Genomic DNA, 22,885 nt, shown 5'->3' on the forward strand with positions numbered 1-22,885 from the left:
TAACCTCTTCAGCATTGAATCTCCGTCCTTTCAGATGACTTTTCAGACGGGGAAACAGAAAGTAATCAGGTGGTGAGAGATCAGGAGAGTATGGTGGGTGATCCAAAGCAGTTATGTTGTGCCTGGCAAGAAAATTCTTTACAATAATTGCGTGATGAGCAGGTGCATTGTCATGCATAAGGAACCAGTTGTTTTCTACCCACTTTTCTGGACGTTTCCTTCTCACTGCGTCCCAGAGGCGACGGAGGGTTTTTACGTACAATTCTTTCGTTACAGTACGACCTTCTGGAATGAACTCATGGTGCATGAGACCCTGAGAGTCGAAGAAAACTTCCAACATAACTTTGCTTTAAGTGTGCTTAAATGCGACAGGCTCATGTCAGTAGATTTACTGGCATGTGAAAGAACTCCTGTGGGACAAAATTCCGGCACATCCGGCGATGCTGATATAACCTCTGCAGTTGCGAGCGTCGTTAAATAAAACATAACATTTAAAATAACTTTGCCTTTGGAAGTGTCCCTAGGAAATTTTTGCTTCCGAGGAGATGTTTTCGATTTCTACTCAGATGACTGTCGTTTAGGGACTGGGTCGTACAAGTAGCACCAGTTTCATTTTGTTTAAGAAATCACCATCTTCATCAGCCATACTGATCATGTCCCCAGCAAAACACAGAACTTGATGTTTGTACTTTGCTCTGTGGACATAATTACAAAATGCGACGAACAAACAAAACACTATGATAAACAATTGCCTACAACTCAAAACCAATAATTGCCATTATCAGCAAACTTTAAGGAAATGACATCATGAATGTTACCAACAAAACAAATGTATAATATCCCTTGTTATATATTAATACGAAAAATGGTAGTAAAATTCCGGGAACTTTTTGAACCTAGTAGTATTATTCGTAATTTATAAGCATACTGGCTGTTTCATTTGTCCCATTTCTTCAGTGGAATTTACTATTTCGGATAAAATATTTACGAAAATTTAGTATTGTTATCATCAGAAGACACTTCTATGAACAACTTTATTTTTATAACTTTTTTGTTGTTAACCAAAATGTGACGACCTAAACTACATACATTGTGGATGTAAGTAGAATAAAAGCTGTACTCCCAATTTTTTCTAAAGATAAGCTTGCAATTTAAAATTCCATTTTTTTCCCCCACAGGAATTGCAAGTTTTTGTAGATTCTTCCATTAGTGCAGTTGTTCTCAACCTTTTCCAAAGAGGCACCACTAGTTTTAATTCAGAATATTAGCTATACCACTAACCAAATTATTACGGGAAAATGTCATATGTCGTGTCCAGGGTCATAATTTGCATTTCTATGCTCCCATACCAATATAATTGGTTTATTCAGAAAGGATTAATTAAGAAATAGTTCCTCTTTGAATTTATTCAATGGAGTGAGTCACAAAATATGCACTATAATGCATATAGGCCTAGCCCTATTTGTTACATTAAAAAAAACATAATAAACACACAATATCCTTGCTGATGCTACAATTTGTAATTGAAATAAATAAACACAGTTTCAGTATGAAGGTTGTGGTTGTTTAGCAAAACTCTGCTTCTTTATGGCATGTTTCAATTGAGTTAATTTGAGTCTTAAATCAGGTTCTACATTCAAATTATTGCTATACTTATTTTAAAAATAAATTAAGAGAAGAAAACATTCACAAAATTAAGTAATTGTGAACACCATAAAATGTTTTACACCTTTTTCTGAGATAAGAAAATATTAATTTCCTCTTGCCAACCAAAAGTTTAATAAATCCATTCCCTTGAACACTTGCTTCAGACTTCCGTCACAAGAGAACTTGCCTTTCTCAGCAGTAGTTTAGGATTCTGGCAAGGTGTCTTCAAAAGAAAATGGGTCACTAATCCAAAAATTCTCAAGTCACACACAATTGAAATTATTTTATTAACTTTTTCATTGTTTGAAACTTGGAAAACAGGTAAGTTATTTGTTTTTATATTTTATGATAATTCATATTTTTATTTCACACTTTGTTGAAGTACCACCCAGCAGTGGTTCACGTACCACCAGTGATTGATACACATACCATAAATTGAGAACCGCTAATTAGTGAATTCAATAAAACTTAAAAATTATTTGGGGTATTGACTGCAGCATTTGAAGTCTCGTTATATTTTACATATTTATCTATCTTCAATAGTTTTTTACTACTAAGCATAATATTCAAGATTTTGTGGTTTTTTGGTGTTATCTGCCAAGATTTATAAATAAAAAAAGAAAACGATAAAATGAACAATGTGAAAGACCTTAATTTTATGTATTTCTCTAGCAAATTACGAAATCTGTCATTCTGCAATTTGTTTGAGGAATAATTTCTGCAATGAAAGCATCATAGAAGTTTTCAGTAGTTTCATCACTGGCAGTTCATTGCAGTTCTAAATCTCTTTCATTTTTTTTAAGATTAAATTCATGCTTCTTTTTTATTGACATGGTATTGAACATTAAAATATTATTCCCGGGACATCAATATTGCACAGCTTATAGTGTAGTCAGTTATTAACTGTTAAAACAAATACCCTCCCACCACATATCGACATATACTTAATATTTCACATGGATGTGGTTTTACTCGAGGCATTTTTCATTATCTTCCTAGCTATATTGCTGCTCTTTATCACATATGTACTGTACTTGTTACTTAATAATTTATACTGACATCTTTACTCATGGCACTATGCAATGACACTGAGAGTATGTCTGTCGCACTACTGTACAATGAATTGAACTCTACCAACTACCACCATTACCTATTGGTGTTGGAAAATCTTAGCTCTCATGATGATGATTATGATGACGACGGTGATAAATCGAAAATACTTTATGAATCTCTTAAAATGTCAGACAAAATAGAATTCTCTCTTCATTAATTCCCACTAAAACATTTTATTATATTTACATGAATAAACATTGCACCTTTTAACTTTGCCCTAGAATACACCATTAGGAAAGTCCAGGAAAACAAAGAGGGTTTGGAATTGAATGGGTTACATCCGCTGCTTGTTTATGCAGATGATGTTAATATGTTAGGAAAAAAATCCACAAACTATGAGGGAAAATACAGGAATTTTACTTGATGCAAGCAAGAAGATAGGTTTGGAAGTAAATCCCGAAAAAACAAAGTATATGATTATGCCTCGTGATCAGAACATAGTACAAAATGTAAATATAAAAATTGGAAATCTATCCTTTGAAAAGGCGGAAAAATTCAAGTACCTCGGAAAAACAGTAATAAATATAAATTACACTCGGAAGGAAATTAAACACAGAATAAATATGGGAAATGCCTGCTATTATTCGGTTCAGAAGCTTTTGCCATCCAATCTGCTTTCAAAAAAGCTAAAGTTAGAATTTGTAAAACAGTTATATTACCGGTTGTCCTTTATGATTGTGAAACTTGGCCTCTCACTTTGAGAGAGGAAAAGAGGTTAAGAGTGTTTGAGGATAAGGTCCTTAGGAAAATATTTGGGGCTGAGAAGAATGAAGTTACAGGAGAATGGAGGAAGCAATACAACACAGTACTGCACGCATTGTATTCTTCATCTAACATAATTATACTAGAAAGATTAAATCCAGAAGTTTAAGATGGACAGAGCATGTAGCATGTATGGGTGAATCCAGAAATGTGGAGTGTGTTAGTTGGAAAACCTGAGGGGAAAAAGACCTTTGGGGAGGTCGAGATGTAGATGGGAGGTTAATATTAAAATGGATTTAAGGGAGGTGGGATATGATAGTAGGAACTGGATTAATTTTGCTGAGAATAGGGACCGATAGCAGGCTTATGTGAGGGCGGCAATGAACCTCCGGGTTCCTTAAAAGCTATATGTAAGTAAGTAAATGCTGTATTTCTGTTCTCATTTACAACATTTAAACAATTTAAAACAAACTTACTTTGAACGCTGAAACAACAAGTCCCAAAGTGAGTCCCCATACTCTAGCCGTCTTGTCTTCAGATCCTGATACAGCAAACAGTCCGTTTGGAGAGAATGCCACACAAGTAACGGCGGCGAAGTGTCCCTCTAGCGTTGAGTGTAATTCATGTGTATTGAGCTGCCAAATATTCACCAGGCTGTCCACAGATCCTGCAAAAATTCAGAATGGTAAGCTAAGAGGTAGACCACTGGTCAAGTGTTTGAGGGACTGGATTATAGCAAAAGTTTTCTTACATAAGTAAAAAAGTTAAATTTGAATCTAAATATATTCCTAAATTTTTTACTGTTCTGCTATATGTATTTGTGGTATTATTTGAAGGGTTCGGCTGTAAAATATGGTAACCCTCAAAAATTGAAAAATTGAGATTTCGATATAGGAGGCCTTGGCCATCTGTTATAAAACTATTGAATTACTCAAGTAGTTCAATATGTCATTCAATATTTCAGTTACAAACTGACCTAGGGTTGGAGTTTCCCCTTGAAAACATATGATGCCTAAACAAATGATGACTTTTTCTCAGAAGTTGTTCTCTGTGGGTTACCATCTTTTACAGCCGAACCCTTAATTTATTTTCGAGTTTGATATAGTGGCTAGATCTATTTTGTTTAATGCTCGTCCTATCTGATATAAATGGGTACAAGATCAATAGTTAGATCACAAAATCCAGACCACAAACTTGATATTTATTTATGTGTCCTTGGCAGTTCAATCGAAATTAAGTCACAAAAATGATGGGTGCTACACTAAAATTTGAGGAAAAAACTATTTTGTATGTATTTTAACAAAATAAATTTAGTCCTTGCATGAACTACGTTCTTACCACAATGCATCTAGTAATAAAATAATGAACAGACCCTAAATAATGCAAATTTGGCAACATTTAAGTTATGTGCCAATTACGACAGGATGTTCTTGTAGAAGAGTATAGGGATAAATCGTGAAACAGCAAACGCCAGTAGGGGAAGTTATCCCCACCCCCGCCGCTCGGCACCTCGCTCACCTGCTCTCTCTCTCTCTACTATCTGTCCCGCTTCGGTGGATCACTGCCTACCGCCTCGCACGTATTTCATAACACGTACTAATACACAATAGAACCAAATTAGGGCGCATTAGACAACCACATGTACCAACACAACACAATGCCCTACAACAAAATTAGGGCGCATTCACCTGTTAACTTTGCACTGTCCTCGAAGTAACACAACAGTCACCAAAGCCTCGTTTGCTCTTCAAATTCTCCCTGCACAATTTGAGGAAGACGTACACGTCTTCGGTATGGCTCGATACCACACATGGTTCCGTCTGTACATGAAACTGGACACGGACACAATGAAGCTCTACCAGCACGCGTTAACACTTACGCCACCCCCGAAGTCAACTCCTACCAAGCTAAATTCACAAGCCCGCCACTTTCCACCCACGCTATTCGGTCATTGTCCCCCGCGCCATTCCCTGCAATACGTTATGGCACTTCCCTTGAAAATAAATAGATTCATTTTTCCCTTCTACCACCAACTCGCCTCGGTAGCTGAGAGGTCTAAAGCGTGACCAAAAAGCGTGCGTGCGTTTCGTTAGGAAGATACTCGGATCGAATACTGCCCTCTGCAAAGTCATAAGAAAAAAAAAAAAAAAAGAGAGACAGGAACCAAGAAACAGAGAAGGAGAAGCTGGAGAGAGAGAAAGAAAGAGACACAGGGTGACAGGACAAAGTTCCTCTTTTGCTTCGTAGATGCCACATTCACTCTTTTTGTTCCACTTTCCTCCACTAGATGTCACCCCCACCCAAAACCCCTATTTCCACTCTTTCAAACTAGAATGTTTGGTGAGCTTGTAGGGGAAAAGTGGAAAGGGGTCGTGGGCGGAGCTTGACGTTCGCTGTTTTACGATTTGCCCGAATATAGTAAACATAGATGCTTTCCAAATTTCTTTCAGTCTATGTTTTCTCTCTACCTTAATCAACACTAAGGGATAAAGGATAAGTTCTAAAAGCAAAAACTTGACGCGGGAACAGGCTTAAGGTTCAAGACGTTAGAAAGTAGAACATCAACATATAATAATGTACATGTACTTTCATTAGCACATATCTAATGACTGACCTGTAACAGCCATTAGGCCATCACGAGAAATATCCAAGCATGTCACAGGTGCTGTGTGACTCTGTAGGGATTGCTGTGACGTTTTCCGACTGTTGCTCACGGGACTTAAACCCCCACTTGTAGGACCGATTGCATCCTCACGACGGAAGCTCCAGAATGTGATGCGATTCCCACCTGAAATATTTCCATACACATCAGGAACAATTCATTGAGAGAGTACTTTAGAGTACTTTAAGAAGAATTTAGTCAAGGTCCAAGAAAATCGAAGTACAGGACCCTACATTACATTATTTTATTATGGGTGGCTGAGGTTATAAAATAATAGTACATTATGCAACGAGCCTATAATGATAGTAATTAAGAAGCGAGTATGGATGTTTATGAAACGAGCGCAAGCGAGTTTCATAATTTTCATACGAGCTTCTTAATTACCATTATAGGAGAGTTTCATACGACTTTTTATGCTCGACCATATTTCTAACTTGAAATTACCGGTATTCAGATGTATACATTTTATTTGTATCTGGCAAGATCGGAAGTGACCTTGTTCTAGGTCGTGAATTGTGAGATGTGCGCAGACGCGAAAGTATTGATTTTTTCCGAGGAACAATAATGTCACTGACCTTGATGTAATCCCGTTAAACTTGATAATATTATAATATTATAACTTTGATTATTGAATTCGACATTGAAAAACGAGATGACAAATTGAATTTATTTGAATATTATTTACAATTAACGCTAATTATTATAGTAACAGAACATAACCTTCTGCGACAGTATTGGATTTCCAGCCTCCGTGACTTTTCGCTAATTCTCTTTTGATTGCATATCCGAGAATAAGCGATACTTGCGGTTTTATAACGGTACAAAGCTGACTTGTCATTGGCTGAACACATGTAAGCTGAGTTATCATTGGCTGAAGACCTGTACTTTAATGAGCAGGTGTACTTTTAATGACATGCATTAAAGGACTGCTACCAGGTGTATAATTAGTACATTTCGGCATGGTCGAGCATAAAATGATTTAAAAATATATTAATTGCAGGTGTTTTTTAATTTTACTGCAAATAACCTATTCAATAACTATTTTGGTAACTAGCATACCTGAACCTGTAACTTTTGATCAAAATAATACAGATGACAGAAAAGTCTAAACTGAGTGTTTGGGAATAGGGAACCACTGTAGGTAGTGCATTGCAGGTATCATCATCATCATCATCATCATCATCATCATCATGTTGATAATTTTGAAATTAATCATTTTTATGATTCTTTTTACTTATTTATTTAACCACGCTGTATCAACTACTAGGTCATTCAGCATCGATGGGATTGGTGATAGCAAGATGTTATTTGGAGAGATGAGGCCGAGGATTCGCCATAGATTACCTGACATTCGCCTTACAGTTGGGGAAAACCTCGGGGAAAAAACCCAACCAGGTAATCAGTCCAAGTGAGGATCGAACCCGTGTAACTTCAGATTGACACAGGCAAGTGCCTTAGTCGATTGAGTTACGCCTGTGGCAAACATTTTTATGATAATTGCTGTCATCTGAATTGAATTAGGAATTAGTAACATTTTGCAAATCACTTATAATTGAAGATTAATTATATATGCATTTACGGGGAACTGTGTGTTCTTTTACAAAGCAGATCCATAAAGCAGTGGCACAACAAAAAGAGAGTCGAGAAAAAAACGCAATCTTCTGCCCAGCTGACTGTAAAATGATGGACAATTAACATTGGTTGCTGTTACTGCAATAATAAATATAACCTTCACAGAACCGAACACGTTAAACAGTTTCGATTTCTGTGATAGGCATGGACTTATAATTATTATTATTATTATTATTATTATTATTATTATTATTAGAGGATTTTAAGAATAATAAACATTGAAAAAGACCAAAACACGCATTCCGGTATGATATACCATGCAGCAAACTTCGTACTGTGGTATTTGGAAGTGCTACACCTAATATAAAGCAATGCTGCAGCAAAACCAAAGTAAAATGTTTGTTGCAGTGCATCACGTTCTGCTTTAAAAAAGCATGCATGAAAATGGATCAAAGCTGCTTCAGTACCAACCCATAGGAACCAGAAGAATAGGAAGACCATAGAAACAAAGAAACATAGGCAGGTACAACTTAAACCTTTGAAGATTGTAGCGTCCAATCCTGGTGGTGGTGGTGGTGGTGGTGGTGGTGGTGGTGGTGGTGGTGGTGGTGGTGGTGGTGGTGATGGTGATGATGATGTGAGGAAGGAAGACGAGGGGAGAAGAATAAGAAGAAAATGAGAATATTGTGGTGATTATAGTGATGATGATTATGATTATTACTGACCCTTTCCATCACCCTATATAACAGGAGTCGTCATCTCAGTGCACTATGGTGCAGGGACAGTTTGCTCGCTGCTCAGTTCTATCCCTAGACTGTGCAGCAGGAGGTGGGGGGAAGGAATCAAGTGATGGCAGTGGCGTCCGTTCACTTGTTCAACCCTTTTAATCAGTCTTTAATAATTATAATAAACACGGAAGAAGCATGTACTTAATTTATTTTAAGAGGAACTGTGTAATAAGTAAACCACTTTTCAGTTTAAGACAAGAAACAATATGTATTTTTCCGTTATGTATTGTGTCGGTTTTGAAAGTAAATAGTTCTTTTCTACATTAAAGTAATTGAGAACTTACAGACCTATAGGCGTAATGCATTTTCACTATTACGAAATAATAAACAAATCGAATCCATTAGTAATATTTAAATCATGTCATCCTATTCCTTTGTTCAAATGTCGTCAATAAAATAAAATTAATTATCCATTTTTTATCTGACACTATATATCACAAAACCAATTATTTATTATTATGTGTAACATATGAAACATATTATCATTTCTGTTACAAGGCTAAAGTAGGCTTAAATTATTTTACTACAATGTAAATAACAAATTATAAAATTTATTTTTGCTGTTCGTTAGCATTGGTTTTCCTGGATTTTTAAATCACTTTTTAGTTTAAGACAACAAGCAAGTTGAACTTTTTCCTTATGTATTGCAGCGGTTTTGAAAGTAAATAGTTTTTTTTTTTTCATATCAAAGTAATTGAGAACTTACAGACTTATAACGCATTTTCACTTTTCCAAATATTAAACTAATCAAATCCATTACTAATATTTATATCCTGTCATCCTATTCCTTTGTTTAAGTGTCATCAATAAAATAAAATTAATTATCCATTTTTTATCTGACACTATATATCACAAAACCAATTATTTGTTATTATGTGTAACATATGAAACATATTATCGTTTCTGTTACAAGACTGATGTAGGCCTAAATTATTTTATTACAATGTAAATAACAAATGATAAAAATTATTTTCGCTGATCATTAATTAGCATTGGTTTTCCTGGATTTTTTAATTTGTTTTTCCCTCACTAACTGGTCAATGTTAGGTGTCAATGCTCGTGTAGAACACAATCGAAGAAGACATTGTAAATTATGGTCAGAAAGTTAGCTTCTGTGATGAGATGCGTTGGCATGGCTCGATACACTGCACACTACTACCTCCTCAGCCAGCGTCTCGGCGCTCCGAACTAGTATGCAGGCCAGCTGACGATGGCTGCTATATAACTACCATAAATACTAACCAGCTGTTAACAAGAAGTCATCCTTGTCGGTAACTTTGACTCCTGTGACGTCTGTTGCATGACTGGTCAAAGTTCGACTCAGCCTGCCACTGTGCATGTCGAAGATGTAGATCTTCCCGTCAGAGCCACCCACAACAGCTCTGCAGTTGTCTTGAGCTAAACACAGCGACCGGATCTGTAACATAACAGAATGCTATTCCAATATTTTTTATATAAGACAACAGTACTGATTCATTTAACAAAATACTACGAATTCTAAGGGTTAAAACATACTTACTTACTGGCTTTTAAGGAACCCGGAGGTTCATTGCCGCCCTCACATAAGCCCGCCATTGGTCCCTATCCTGAGCAAGATTAATCCAGTCTCTGCCATCATATCCCACCTCCTTCAAATCCATTTTAATATTATCTTCCCATCTATGTCTCGGCCTCCCCAAAGGTCTTTTTCCCTCCGGTCTTCCAACTAACACTCTATATGCATTTCTGGATTCGCCCATACGTGCTACATGCCCTACCCATCTCAAACGTCTGGATTTAATGTTCCTAATTATGTCAGGTAAAGAATACAATGCATGCAGTTCTGTGTTGTGTAACTTTCTCCATTCTCCTGTAACTCCAGCCCTCTTAGCCCCAAATATTTTCCTAAGCACCTTATTCTGAAACACCCTTAACCTATGTAAAAAGGTAAAGGTATCCCCGTAACATGCCATGAAGGCATTTGGGGGGCATGGAGGTAGAGCCCCATGCTTTCCATGACCTCGGCACTAGAATGAGGTGGTGTGGTTGGCACCACGCTCTGACCGCCTTTTACCCCTGGGAAAGACCCGGTACTCAATTTTATAGGAGGCTCAGTGAACCTCGGGGCCGTTCTGAAAGTTTGGTAACGAGAAAAAATCCTGTCACCACCTGGGATCGAACCCCGGACCTTCCAGTCCGTAGCCAGCTGCTCTACCAACCCTTAACCTATGTTCCTCTCTCAAAGTGAGAGTCCAAGTTTCACAACCATAAAGAACAACCGGTAATATAACTGTTTTATAAATTCTAACTTTCAGATTTTTTGACAGCAGACTGGATGATAAAAGCTTCTCAACCGAATAATAACAGGTATTTCCCATATTTATTCTGTGTTTAATTTCCTCCCGAGTACCATTTATATTTGTTACTGTTGCTCCCAGGTATTTGAATTTGAGGGTTAAAACATAATGATTAAAAAACAGTGATGCGACTAATAAATAGTGGTTCTCCATACAATCATTTAAGAAGGTCCTGCAATCTGTTACATTATATTTCACTATTAAAATATCTCTTAGATTTGGAAATTAAGTCAGTTTTCAAGATTCATCAGACAGAATTTTCTGCTTTACAATATATGGAAATATCAACTTTTCTTCTTATTCTGCTTCTTACTGTCAAGGATTATACTGTGGGAGATGTAAGGTTGTGATTGCACTGCGTGGGAAAATTCACATATGTGGAGGCTCGACATTATTTTGTCCAATAGCACTTCATAAACCCCGTACGTCACCACAGGTCATGAACTGTTTTTAGGCAAGGTAATGCTGTGCCTCCAAATAGAGATGGGAACAATATATCGGTTTTTACGAAATACCGATATTTTCGTTTCGATAAAGCGATATATCGATATTGAAATTTTGATTGAGTATATCGTATAATATATCGGTTTTCTCATAAATTTATCGACTTTTTTTATGGAATTATCTTTATCAACAACAACAAAATCCACATTAGACAACTCCGATAATTCCCGAGAGATGGCGCTACTGAAGGTGGACAGTTACATAATTGTGCAACCTTATTCAATACCTTGTTCTAATTGGCTGAACTGAAATTCGAATTCAAACTATTTAATATGCAGCACCAAATTCAAAATGCAGCGTGTGCGAACGTGAGACAGACAGGAGGTTTATCTACTACTGTTTTAATATTGTTATTAATGTTCTCCAAGGCAGGAGCAACTCCCTCCCTGAAGGGAACCGTCTGACCTCAAAACGGGTATCAAAACTTATATTTCTATATTCTGAAATGAAAAGAGAAACAAGGATTTAATACCGATGTGACATTTGTTTAACTCTATGATTTCTATGCACATTCTAGTGCTGACATTCTGTTTTCTTATTATATCTTTTAGTGTATAAAAATTCTATCCCTATAATCATCACCACTGTTGTTTGGAATGTTGGAGTGTAACAATAACTTGCAATGGGAACTTACTATAGAAGGATTGTATCAAATCAACTGTGAAGTTTGTTAAAACTTGTAATATTCTAAGTACAGTTTACTTACATTAAAAAATTACAGGTTCTATTTACTTACTGTACATTTAAAAATTATTAAGTTGTTACGTAGAAAAGATTGAATTCTATATAACATTAGTTTAGAATAAATGAATCGTGTTCCAATATCAGTCAACCATTTAGAGTTCACTTAACTCTTTCCCACTATATCATTTAAGCTCCCTTGCCTCCACCATAATTTTTATTTAGGTTAGAACCTACATGATATGGTACTGAAAATGTATTTTTATTGTTACAATTTTATATTTATGCTTTTGGCTGTTATGATGTTAATTTCAATGGTAAAAAGGAATATTAAAATTTAAGTAATTTTATTGTAATAAAGTAAATGTTCCTGAAAATGCAATTTGCTTATGGAATAACGATATATCGATAATCGTTCGATATACCGATATACTTTCTGCAATATATATTGTTTATCGAAATTAGGTTTGCAATATATTGCAATATCAATATATCGGTATTTAATGTATTTCCTCCATCACTACCTCCAAACAATATGACATATAAAGCAATCTGAAAAAAAGGAGCAAAAAAAAATGCTTATTTTTATCACGTTTATCGCAATTGTGAAATTCTCATGCCTATAAACTTAGAGTAATAATAGCAGACAGCCTTACTTCAGCCTTGTGGCCCCTCAGACTGTGAATCTCTGTTCCTGTAGCCAAAGAACGTAAGTAAAGTTGATTGTCTTCGCAAGCTGCCACCAGGAACACAGAGTCACTTGACACGTCAAGCATTGTGATTGGATACGGCAAACTGATTGTGTTCAGTAGATTGAAGTTTTCCAGTGACCACAAGCAGATCGTCGAGTCAGATGATCCTGGAAACAATAATATGAAACATGCAGTGCCTCAACACTTGACATAAATTATATTTAAACAAAATGAAGGCTAAATATCTTTTCTGCAAGTGTGTCCTGCATTATATTTCCTAATTCAGCTTTCCTTTTAGAGATTTACATTTACGAAGCAAACCACTGTCATAATTTACTCTATATCTGAAAGTGAACAATTTTGCTCAGTCACATCTTACTGAGACAACAATCAAAATATTTAGAAGACTAACCATGGCTAATTTATATGATGATTTCTTACTAATGGGATATGATTTTGATGACTTTCATAACAGACTAATGTTCACATTGAGAAATTCATTGCTGATATCTAATGCCACAGTACATTGCTGTTTAGTCAACTGTCCGAAGACAGGTTTGAACCTCACAAGTGATACCAACATGGCACCACTTATGAGGCAACTAGGCCAGGAGATAATGGGGTACATGGCAAGTTCCTTTCCCTCTCCATTGCAAATATCGCCGATTAGCTACATATTACACTAATCAGACTTCAAATGCATACAAACAATTGTTTTTCCTCTGACATATATCGTCAAGTGAGGTGTACTGCCTGATAATAGAGGTACATATCAGCCAGATCATCAATCAGAGGTTGCCACATTACGGTACTAACACAGTCTAGTATATACGTGGTAAATATGCATCCATAGATAGTTGCTAACACTAGGATCGCTACTTTCACCTCATTACAGACAATGCAAAATAGTACCTGCACAGTCTATTATTCCTAGCACCCTCACAACTCAAGCTTCGTGACTATATATACTAGATTGTGGTACTAATATAAATATATCAATGCAAGTCGCAGATATTTATATATTGACTTAAAAATTGTTGCAAGATATGTGCCTCGTATCAGTTTGAAAAGTAAGACACATGTCCCAAGTTCTGACTAAATGCGCATGTGTGTTCTCCTTATTTTGCTTGCATAGTGATCGTTATGGGACAGATGATGATGATCTAAAAATCTACTTAAAATGACCAATAAAATACCCTCAAAGTAATGGAAAAATAACATAAAATTAAAAGAAAATTCAAAGTACTCGCACCACAACTTCTTAAACATTAGTCACCTTGTTTCAATGACTGCCCTGCAAATCTCGGAGAGAGGAGGCAACTTCCAGAAATTTTACTAAAATAAAAAAAAAATGGCATGCAACAAAATGAAGGTTTGAAGGGAAAACTAGAGATTATAATGAGGGTTTACAATATGCTTCAATCAGGGATGGTCCATGGTAGTGCCTTCATTCTGTCTCCTCCTCCTTCCCCTCTTCACTTTTGTTACCAGACCTTTCAGACAAGGGAGTGTGAATGACAAAATAAATTGTGGACGCAGCGTGCATTCTTGCAATCTTTATTTTAAAAATACTGTTTACTGTCTACTACATTATATCCCTTCTGAACCATATAGGGAACACGTCTTATCATCCAGGAAACGGTGAAAGTTTCCAATCTTTCAAACATAAATTCTAAAGAAACTCTTGTACTAACAAAAGAACAGTAGCGATCAAAGCTACTTAAACTAAGCTGTTGTCAAGCATTTCATATTACTTCCGTTGTATGAGGTGAGGCCTTCACTGGAATGAGGGTGGACTTCAGAGTTTGTTCCAAACTATAAAAACCAAACTTCACTGTTATTCACTTATTCAGTAGGTAATTACTACTGATCTATTTGCTTAGAAAAAGATTTAACATGCCTATCTGTAAGGAAGAAAGTATAATCCATTCCAAATGATCTAAAGTTCTTCAAAGTATTAAAAATTATTAAAAAATGCCGAAAAAAAGATCTATTAGTTCAAAAACGTCACAAAATGCAAGATAAGAAATTAATTTTTTACATAAACATCTAGATTACACAACTTTTAACACTATATCACTTCGGAATATTTATTATACCGGTATATATCGCTCATTTGCGATAAGAGAGGCACAACTCAAAATTTTTCATTTTTGAGATTCTTACAAAAATTAAATCCAAAAATAGTATATTTTTATCGTGAATAACGACAAATACGTGATTACATTATTTTTCCCCCAGATGGCAGATGTGTCTTTATTAAATTGTTTTAATCTAACAAAATCATTACAACAACAAAGACTTAATTTTAGTTGTTACGGAGCATTCAAACTGAAACATTTAAATCTTTTCATGAAGAGTGGCAGATTTTGTGTTGCGTCTTTCCATTGAATAATTTTTTTTTCAGCGGCAAGGAATTATTCTGCGTTGTGTCAATATTTTAGATAAGTAACAAATACGTATTTAACTTCCCTTATCATCAATAAGCTTACATTTAATATTGTGACGGTATTTATGATTAAAACTATTTTAATTTAATAATTAATTAATGTTATATCTGTCTATTTGAATAGTATAATAACGTTTTACCTTTATATTAATAGGGTTCGTAATTTTTTTACACGGAAATGAGTCAATTACGTTCCTATCTAATTCTAAAGCTGTCAAAAAAACATTTTTAGAAAATGATGTCTGGCAACCGGTTACTCAAACACAACTCGAAGGTTTGTTCAATAATATACTGCAAATTTTATCAAGATGAATAGTATTAATGCCTTGATTAAAAATTTAAAGGAATAACAGTGTCCCTGTAAATGAAATAAGTTAAAAATATGTAACATGAATAATGACTGCCCTGTTATTTATAGAAAGTAAGCAGGCTAGTGTAAATGATGCTGATGCAGATTCTAAATAGAATGTTTTTCATTTAACATTTTTGACTTGAAAACAACTGATGTCACCTGTTTCATTTGGCATGTGGGAGAAGCAAAAAGAGATGTCAATGAAATAGATATCTGTGTACTTAACTTCTTGGAAGAAAAATAAAAAATGTCGGCTGAAGACATAAACTTAATTTTCTATACTGATCATTGCTGAGGACTTCTGTTCTAAGGATCATGATCCATCTGTACATGTTCACTGTATCCAAATTCATAATCTGAAATCCATTATCCATAAATTCTTGATAACTGGACACACACAGGACAAAGATGACAGTGCCCTTTCAATGATCGAGAGCGAAGTAAAACGCGTGTCCAAAAGTGGTGCGATTTACACTCCACATCATTTTGTCTCTATTGTTAAAGCTGTAAAGAAAACAGGACGGACCTACAAAACCAAGAAAATATCCCATAAGTAGGCCTACTTTTTCAATATCAAGAATCTAGGAACAAATTACAAGAACGCAAATTACTTCAGAAACACAAGGAAAATCAACGAAATAAAGGTTTTGACAGTGCATCAAAGTCATCCATTATCATTTTTCTACAAAACATTCTATTTCGACGAAGAATTTCAAGAAGTACAACTAAAGAAATGTTCTTCAAGAAGTAAAAGCAAAACCGAGACTCCAGAATTGCCACAAGTTTATAATGAAAAAATAGTTTTAAGTGAGTGGAAAAAGGCAGATTTACTAGATCTGATTAAACCAAATCACATTCCAAGCTACTATAAAGAATTCTTTGAATCTCTGAAAATGTAGAGAGGTGTTATGAACTGTATTGAAAGTGTTGTGCTGTAGTTTATGTTTACTGGGCAATTTATTTCTAAAATAATTTTGTGTAAAGAATTTCAGATTTTGTATAATGCTTTCTCAATCTCGATTGTTGCTATTATATTATTTTTTCTAACATAATTCATAGTCATGTATTTAAAAATAGTCTTTAAATTATACAGTTAATTATAAAGTATAATTTTCATAAAAAGTTATTACATTCGTTTGTCAATACAACAACATCTTTGTTAAAATTTAAATTTATTAATGAATGTCACAGAGCATCCTTATAATATTATTGTGTAATGACATGCCGATAAATTATTCCATTGCATTACTTTATCGAAAAATTACTTTTCTACAAACACAATAATTGTGCAGTTATTATACAATTGCAATAATTGTACAATTATTGTACGTCAGGTAAATATTCTGTCATAACTAAAAACAGACATATTTTTATTTAAAAAAAGAACGACACAACTTAAATTAATTGTTGAAATTATTGAAATTAATTAATAATTATGGTACTATACGCTACAACTCTAGAAATATAATACATGTGCAAAATTGCATTCCGTTTGGAAAAAGCATGTGCCTACAATTTGATTTTTAAGAATATGAAAATTTTAAAATGCTTCTCCTGTAAAATTAACACTTTTTAAGTTGTCACTCTTATCGCAAATGAGCGATATATGCTTTCATGTGTTAATCAACTAGGTACCTTATTAACTAGTTTCAGCCGGTGGACTATCATCAGAACTGGGTGGTCTTCACGCCTTCTGATTGTGTTTCCTGTCGGAGTGTGTTTGTGTAGTGTAATGTGGAGTCAAAAAGTGTGTGTTTTTTGAAACTGAGTCTACAAAAGCATCTCAACACACAAACACAAACAAGTACAACCACAAAGGTGTATACCAACTCAAGTGCAATACCTGCAACAACTTCAACATACGACAGACAGGCAGATCATTTCAAACACGTTACAAAGAACACATCACAGCTATAACCAAATCACATAACACTTTAACATACGCAGAACACATCACAAATGCCAACCACACCTACAGCAACATAAACACAGACATGGGAATTCTACATCTCCAAATTAAAAACCAGAAACTAAACACACAGAACAATACGAAATATACAGGTGCACGAAAACACACCAACATCAAATCCTCAACACACAACTCAATTTCAGAACACACATACATACACATACATTTTGACTCCACATTACACTACACAAACACATCCCCACAGGAAACGCAATCAGAAGGTGCGGAGACCACACAATTCTGATGATAGCCCACTGGCTGAAACTAGTAAACAAGGTAACCTAATTAACACGTGAAAGCATAGGCCTATATATACTATACAATTTTTACGTTGATATTAACATATAAAGGATTTCTATATTAAAGGCGTCATCCTAATGTGAAAAATAAGATGACTTTTCATCAACATCCACCCTCTAGAGATCATTATGTTTATTATTACTATATTTTAGTGTGTTTCCAACTGCAATGCAGTGGTTTGGTCGACAGCCAATATAGTACATATCTATACTAATAATAAATCTGTAGCCGAAATTTTTCCGGTAATTTTCGATTTTCCAAAAATAATTGGTCCTAACATATATAATTAACCACCCTGAAACCGAAAATCGCTTTTTTGAAATTTTTGTTTGTATGTCTGTCTGTCTGTCTGTATGTTTGTTACCTTTTCACGCGATAATGGCTGAACGAATTTCGATGAAAATTGGAATATAAATTAAGTTCGTTGTAACTTAGATTATAGGCTATATGGCATTCAAAATACATTATTTAAAAGGGGGGTTATAAGGGGGCCTGAATTAAATAAATCGAAATATCTCGCTTATTATTGATTTTTGTGAAAAATGTTACATAACAAAAGTTTCTTTAAAAATAATTTCCGATAAGTTTTATTCCTTGAAAAATTTTGATAGGACTGATATTTAATGAGATAAATGAGTTTTAAAATTAAAATAACTGCCATCTAAGGCCGTGTAATGAATTAAAAAACAAATGACTTCGTCTATAAGGGGCCTTGGACAGCAACAATCGAAAGCTATGAAAGATAGCCTACAGATAATGTTTCTGTGTTTGTATATGAAGTAATATCTGAAGCTAAATTAACCGATTTGTATAATTAATTATTAATTCACCATTGGAAAGTGTAGTTTCTCTAGATGGACATAATGCTATAATGTTATTACAGTAACTTCTGAGTGAATCGCGGACAGGTAAGATTAAAATAGCTTCTTATGCACAGAAAACTTGATAGGCTATTCTGTACATTCGTTTCCTGTATTTCCTAAAATAATTTTTATGACCAAATGAGTGTCTCTGGATCAAAATGATCGCATTTTAATTTTTTTTAATTCAATTTAAATTAAGTGACATAATAAACGATTTATCCTTCTATCAAACACGAATGTTCCCTGGATCAAATGTCCTATTTTAATTATGTAATTACTTTATATTTATTTCTAACGGGTGCAGCAGAGCGCACGGGTACGGGTAGTAATTGAATAATTTCGTACAGATGTTTGTAGGACTATATATATATATATATATATATATATATATATATATACACAGGAAGAGACATGGGAAATGCGACAATTTTATACAACTGGAAACATTATTCATTGTCAATGGAGATAGAAAATAAAATCCACGATTTCAAGTTCCAATTTTTGCGAGAATTTAACGAAGTTAAACAAGAAAATAGTGATTGATCACACAACAAAATTTATACAACAAAAAGGTATGGCTTCAAACTGCTGTGCTTACTTAAGTGTATATGGTGTTATTATAGTATACTTAGCAATGTCTCAAATTCTGCTACAGACATATTTATGTCCTTGACTCTCCTAAGTTTTAAATCATATAACAGAAAGTATTTCGGCTAAATCTTTCTTTCTTCAAAAACGTGCGCACCTACCACCTACACAGTGATGTCATTCTAATTTTTTAACAACTGGTTCTCTCAGCTAATTACAGCAAAATTAGTTATTTTAATATTATGTAAGACAAAAATAATGGCCTTTTGTGTAAATACCCAATACCAAGCAACATTTGTTTAAACAACACAATTTTGAAAAGAGTTAATAAGTTTAATTATTTAGGATATAAACTTTCTTTTGTTGAAAATTTGGATTTATCAGAGAAAATTGTAAAATTCAACAAATCAATGGGCATCATTAATAGACTTTTAAAACCTTCATTCGTACAAAAATCAACTCGTACTCGTCTTTATCAAATAATAACTCGACCAGTCTTATGTTATGGGAATGAAGCGTGGACTATAAGGACAAAAGATGAAAGCAGACTAACAGCTTGCGAGATGAGATTCATGCGCCGAACAGCTGGCTACACTAAATGAGATCAAAAGAAAAATGAAGATATCCTTCAAGAACTTAAAGTGTCATCAATACTGGACTATATCTCCAGATATCAGTTAAACTGGAGGGAACACGTCTCAAGAATGGTTTCATCCAGGATCCCTAAGGCAATAATGAAGTATCGTCCAAATGGGAAACGGTCACATGGTCGAAAAGATGGCAAGAAAATCGCTTTTTCAGGCCATAACAGTTCTTTTGGGACTATTACTTGACAGGATGATGATGATGATGATGATGATGATATTATATAAGGAACTCTATTTCACCCATAGGTATATTAGGATATAACAATTTAGGGTGTACATGTTACTGGGTTAGTACTGGTACATTACAATTTACAAAAGATGTAAACTGTCTATAGCTATACTTATTTACAAATATACAGTTAAGTGGCACTGAATAATTGAAGTTGATCTCATTTAAATATGACGTCAATATGTACCTTTCGGCAGTCGAACAGAGGATGTCTGACAGATGCAGTAACAAGTATCTGAGCATAACTCTCCTGGGCATATTTAACTAAGAATTGTGCCATAGACATGTCACAGGTATAAATTCCTCAGTGTGAACATAGGTTGAGATATATATATGGTAAGCAGAACATAAGTAGAAATATTTTGTATTTACAAACACTCAGTTTTCCTTAATTTCATCCTATTATCACTTTGTTATCACAAATAAAGAAACATTAGAAGAAATAAAGAACATTCTTTTGAGGTTTTCTGTTAAATTTTAATTTAGACCAGAATAGATCATTAAGTTCATATTCCTGAAAGATACACAGCCATCAATTTACACGGGCTCACTTTCAGTGGCACTGATCCGTGGCCTAGCAGATCATCCCCACCCCACAAATGGATGGCGATAAGTACAGATGCAAAATCATCTACAAACAAGGCAAGGCAATTTAGTACAGAAAAAAGATTTTTCTTTTGTTGTAATTTTACAAAAAAAAGAATCATCTGCTCAATTTCGTAGAGCATTTCAGGAACACTTTTTTGGGGTTGATCTCTGTAACACATGTACAGTTCATAAAATGGTCAATGAATTGAAAACTACAGGAAAAGTATTGGATAAGGAAAAAAACCGAAGATAACACTTTTTAGCAGAACATCTGCCACGAATGTGTCTAGGTTAGCACAGCAAAGAGGAGTAAGCTATGGGTCAGCACCTAAAGTAACAAAATTACTGAAATTTCGTCCATACAAAATGAAAGAAGTGCAAGCCTTAGGGGACAGGGACCCACAGAGGAAAACATAAAATTACTGAAATTTCGTATAAATCAAATCTGTGAACATTAGATGAACTGCAAAATAACATATGGAAATAAATAGCCAACATTTCTCTAGCAGAGTTGCAACATGTGAATGAAAATTTGTTACGATGCTACATCTGTATTGGAGCACAAAAAACAATTTTAACAGTTACTTGGTAAGGTAAACAATGTTAGGCACATTTTTAGTTTGCAAAATAATGGTACTAAGTTAGGCCCATAACACACTTGAAGAGTTTTCGCTAGCGAGAAATGTGTTGTGAGAAAGAGGCGAAGAGCCTTCCTCCACACACTTGGCGAGTTCTCGCTATCACAGATCACACCTTGCTATGATCATCTATGCACTGCCTTCATGTAGAAAGCATTTTTCTGATTATAGTAATGACTCGTTGGGGGAAATATTACAGATTATGTATTTACGTATATTGTCGTACTTAAATATATAACCTGTAAGTATATTGTCGTACTTTACAAATTAAGTACAAATGCTATGTTGAATGTGAGTATTCAGATGATGAGGAAATGGAGTTACATGTACATATTTTGTTAATGAAAAGAAGAAGTAGGCCTAAAATTAAAGCCAGAAATGTCTGAAAATCACATTGTATCTTACGAAAATAAGGGCGAGTTTTGGACACTGATTTCAATTTGAATGATGATACGTTTAGGCGTTATTTCAGGTTCAATGGACCAGTTTTTTTTTTTGCCATTCATGATGTGATAGAGGATTCTTTGCTATATTCTGATTAAAATTACGTAAACTGTTAAGACATATAGATACATTATTTCGAATGTTTAATTAATACTATTAAATCTCATCAAAATAAAATATAGCCCTATTTATTTTCAGATAATCTGATAGGAATTTGTCTCCAGATTTCTTCTTTAAGTTTCGTGTTTTTATAGTTTTCATCCCGTGTATAATATAAATAGGCCTACGGGTGACATCATACAAGTTCGATAAGTTTCTGACTGCAATTATGAGCCATCTTTCCTCATTTTCAAATAAAAACAATATAATTCATCGCCACCTGTGATATCTTTTTCTACATTCAATCGTCATAAAGAGTATAAATGTCAAACATCTTTGATAAATGTGTCAAGAAAATTTGCTGAGCTACCGATTACAGCGAGAAACTCGCCCGAGGTTTTTGCCTCGAACGAGAATCTCTTCCAGTGTGTGGATGTCCATTTGAATCCATGTTATCAATTTTTTAATTTTCTCGCAACACATTTCTCACTGGCGAAAACTCTGCAAGTGTGTTACAGGCCTTAGTCTTGTCTGTTCATCTGATTTATCTTGATGCATAAGAATGTGTATGTATCACACTGGTCTGTCAACAGAGCAGGAACTGGAGCATCGCCAGGTAAGTGGTTTGTACCTGAAGCCATAGCATCGCTGAAAGCAAGCCTGGGTAAAATGATGGCTCTGTATTTGATGATAATCATGAAGCCGATGAGGACAGTGATATCTGATGAAATTAAACCTAACTATGCATGAAACATACGTTAGTTAGAAATATTTTCTTATGATACTTTTGGCAAAATATTATAAACTGTTTGGCTTTCTTATTTTCAGCTACAATAACACAGTCAGAATCGAAAAAAGATTAGAACGTTGTTTTTGGAGTGTCATTTAACTTTCTGGTGGCATCATCTCAATTACACCTTCATTAGTTGATTTCTAATACTTTCAGATATGATAGACTATTAATTCTAGACCCTGCCAGAGTCTGGTAGTGTGGATCATTTCATTTCTGAGGCAAGAGTGAG

General features: G+C 34.6%; 1 protein-coding gene across 5 annotated transcripts in view; it reads right to left on the reverse strand.

Moving 5' to 3' along the window:
- LOC138701339 (protein qui-1) overlaps nucleotides 1-22,885 on the reverse strand; it is a 1,858,863-nt gene that overhangs the window by 32,318 nt on the left and 1,803,660 nt on the right. For all 5 annotated transcript variants that reach the window (XM_069828122.1, XM_069828123.1, XM_069828119.1 and 2 more), the window contains 4 exons: nucleotides 12,662-12,864; nucleotides 9,727-9,901; nucleotides 6,077-6,250; nucleotides 3,939-4,129 (listed from right to left, as the gene is read on the reverse strand). In XM_069828122.1, coding sequence (XP_069684223.1) covers nucleotides 3,939-4,129; nucleotides 6,077-6,250; nucleotides 9,727-9,901; nucleotides 12,662-12,864 — 743 coding nt within the window. The remainder of the gene's footprint in view (nucleotides 1-3,938; nucleotides 4,130-6,076; nucleotides 6,251-9,726; nucleotides 9,902-12,661; nucleotides 12,865-22,885) is intronic.

Source organism: Periplaneta americana, chromosome 6 (genome assembly GCF_040183065.1).
Source record: "Periplaneta americana isolate PAMFEO1 chromosome 6, P.americana_PAMFEO1_priV1, whole genome shotgun sequence".
Lineage (NCBI taxonomy): Eukaryota > Metazoa > Arthropoda > Insecta > Blattodea > Blattidae > Periplaneta > Periplaneta americana.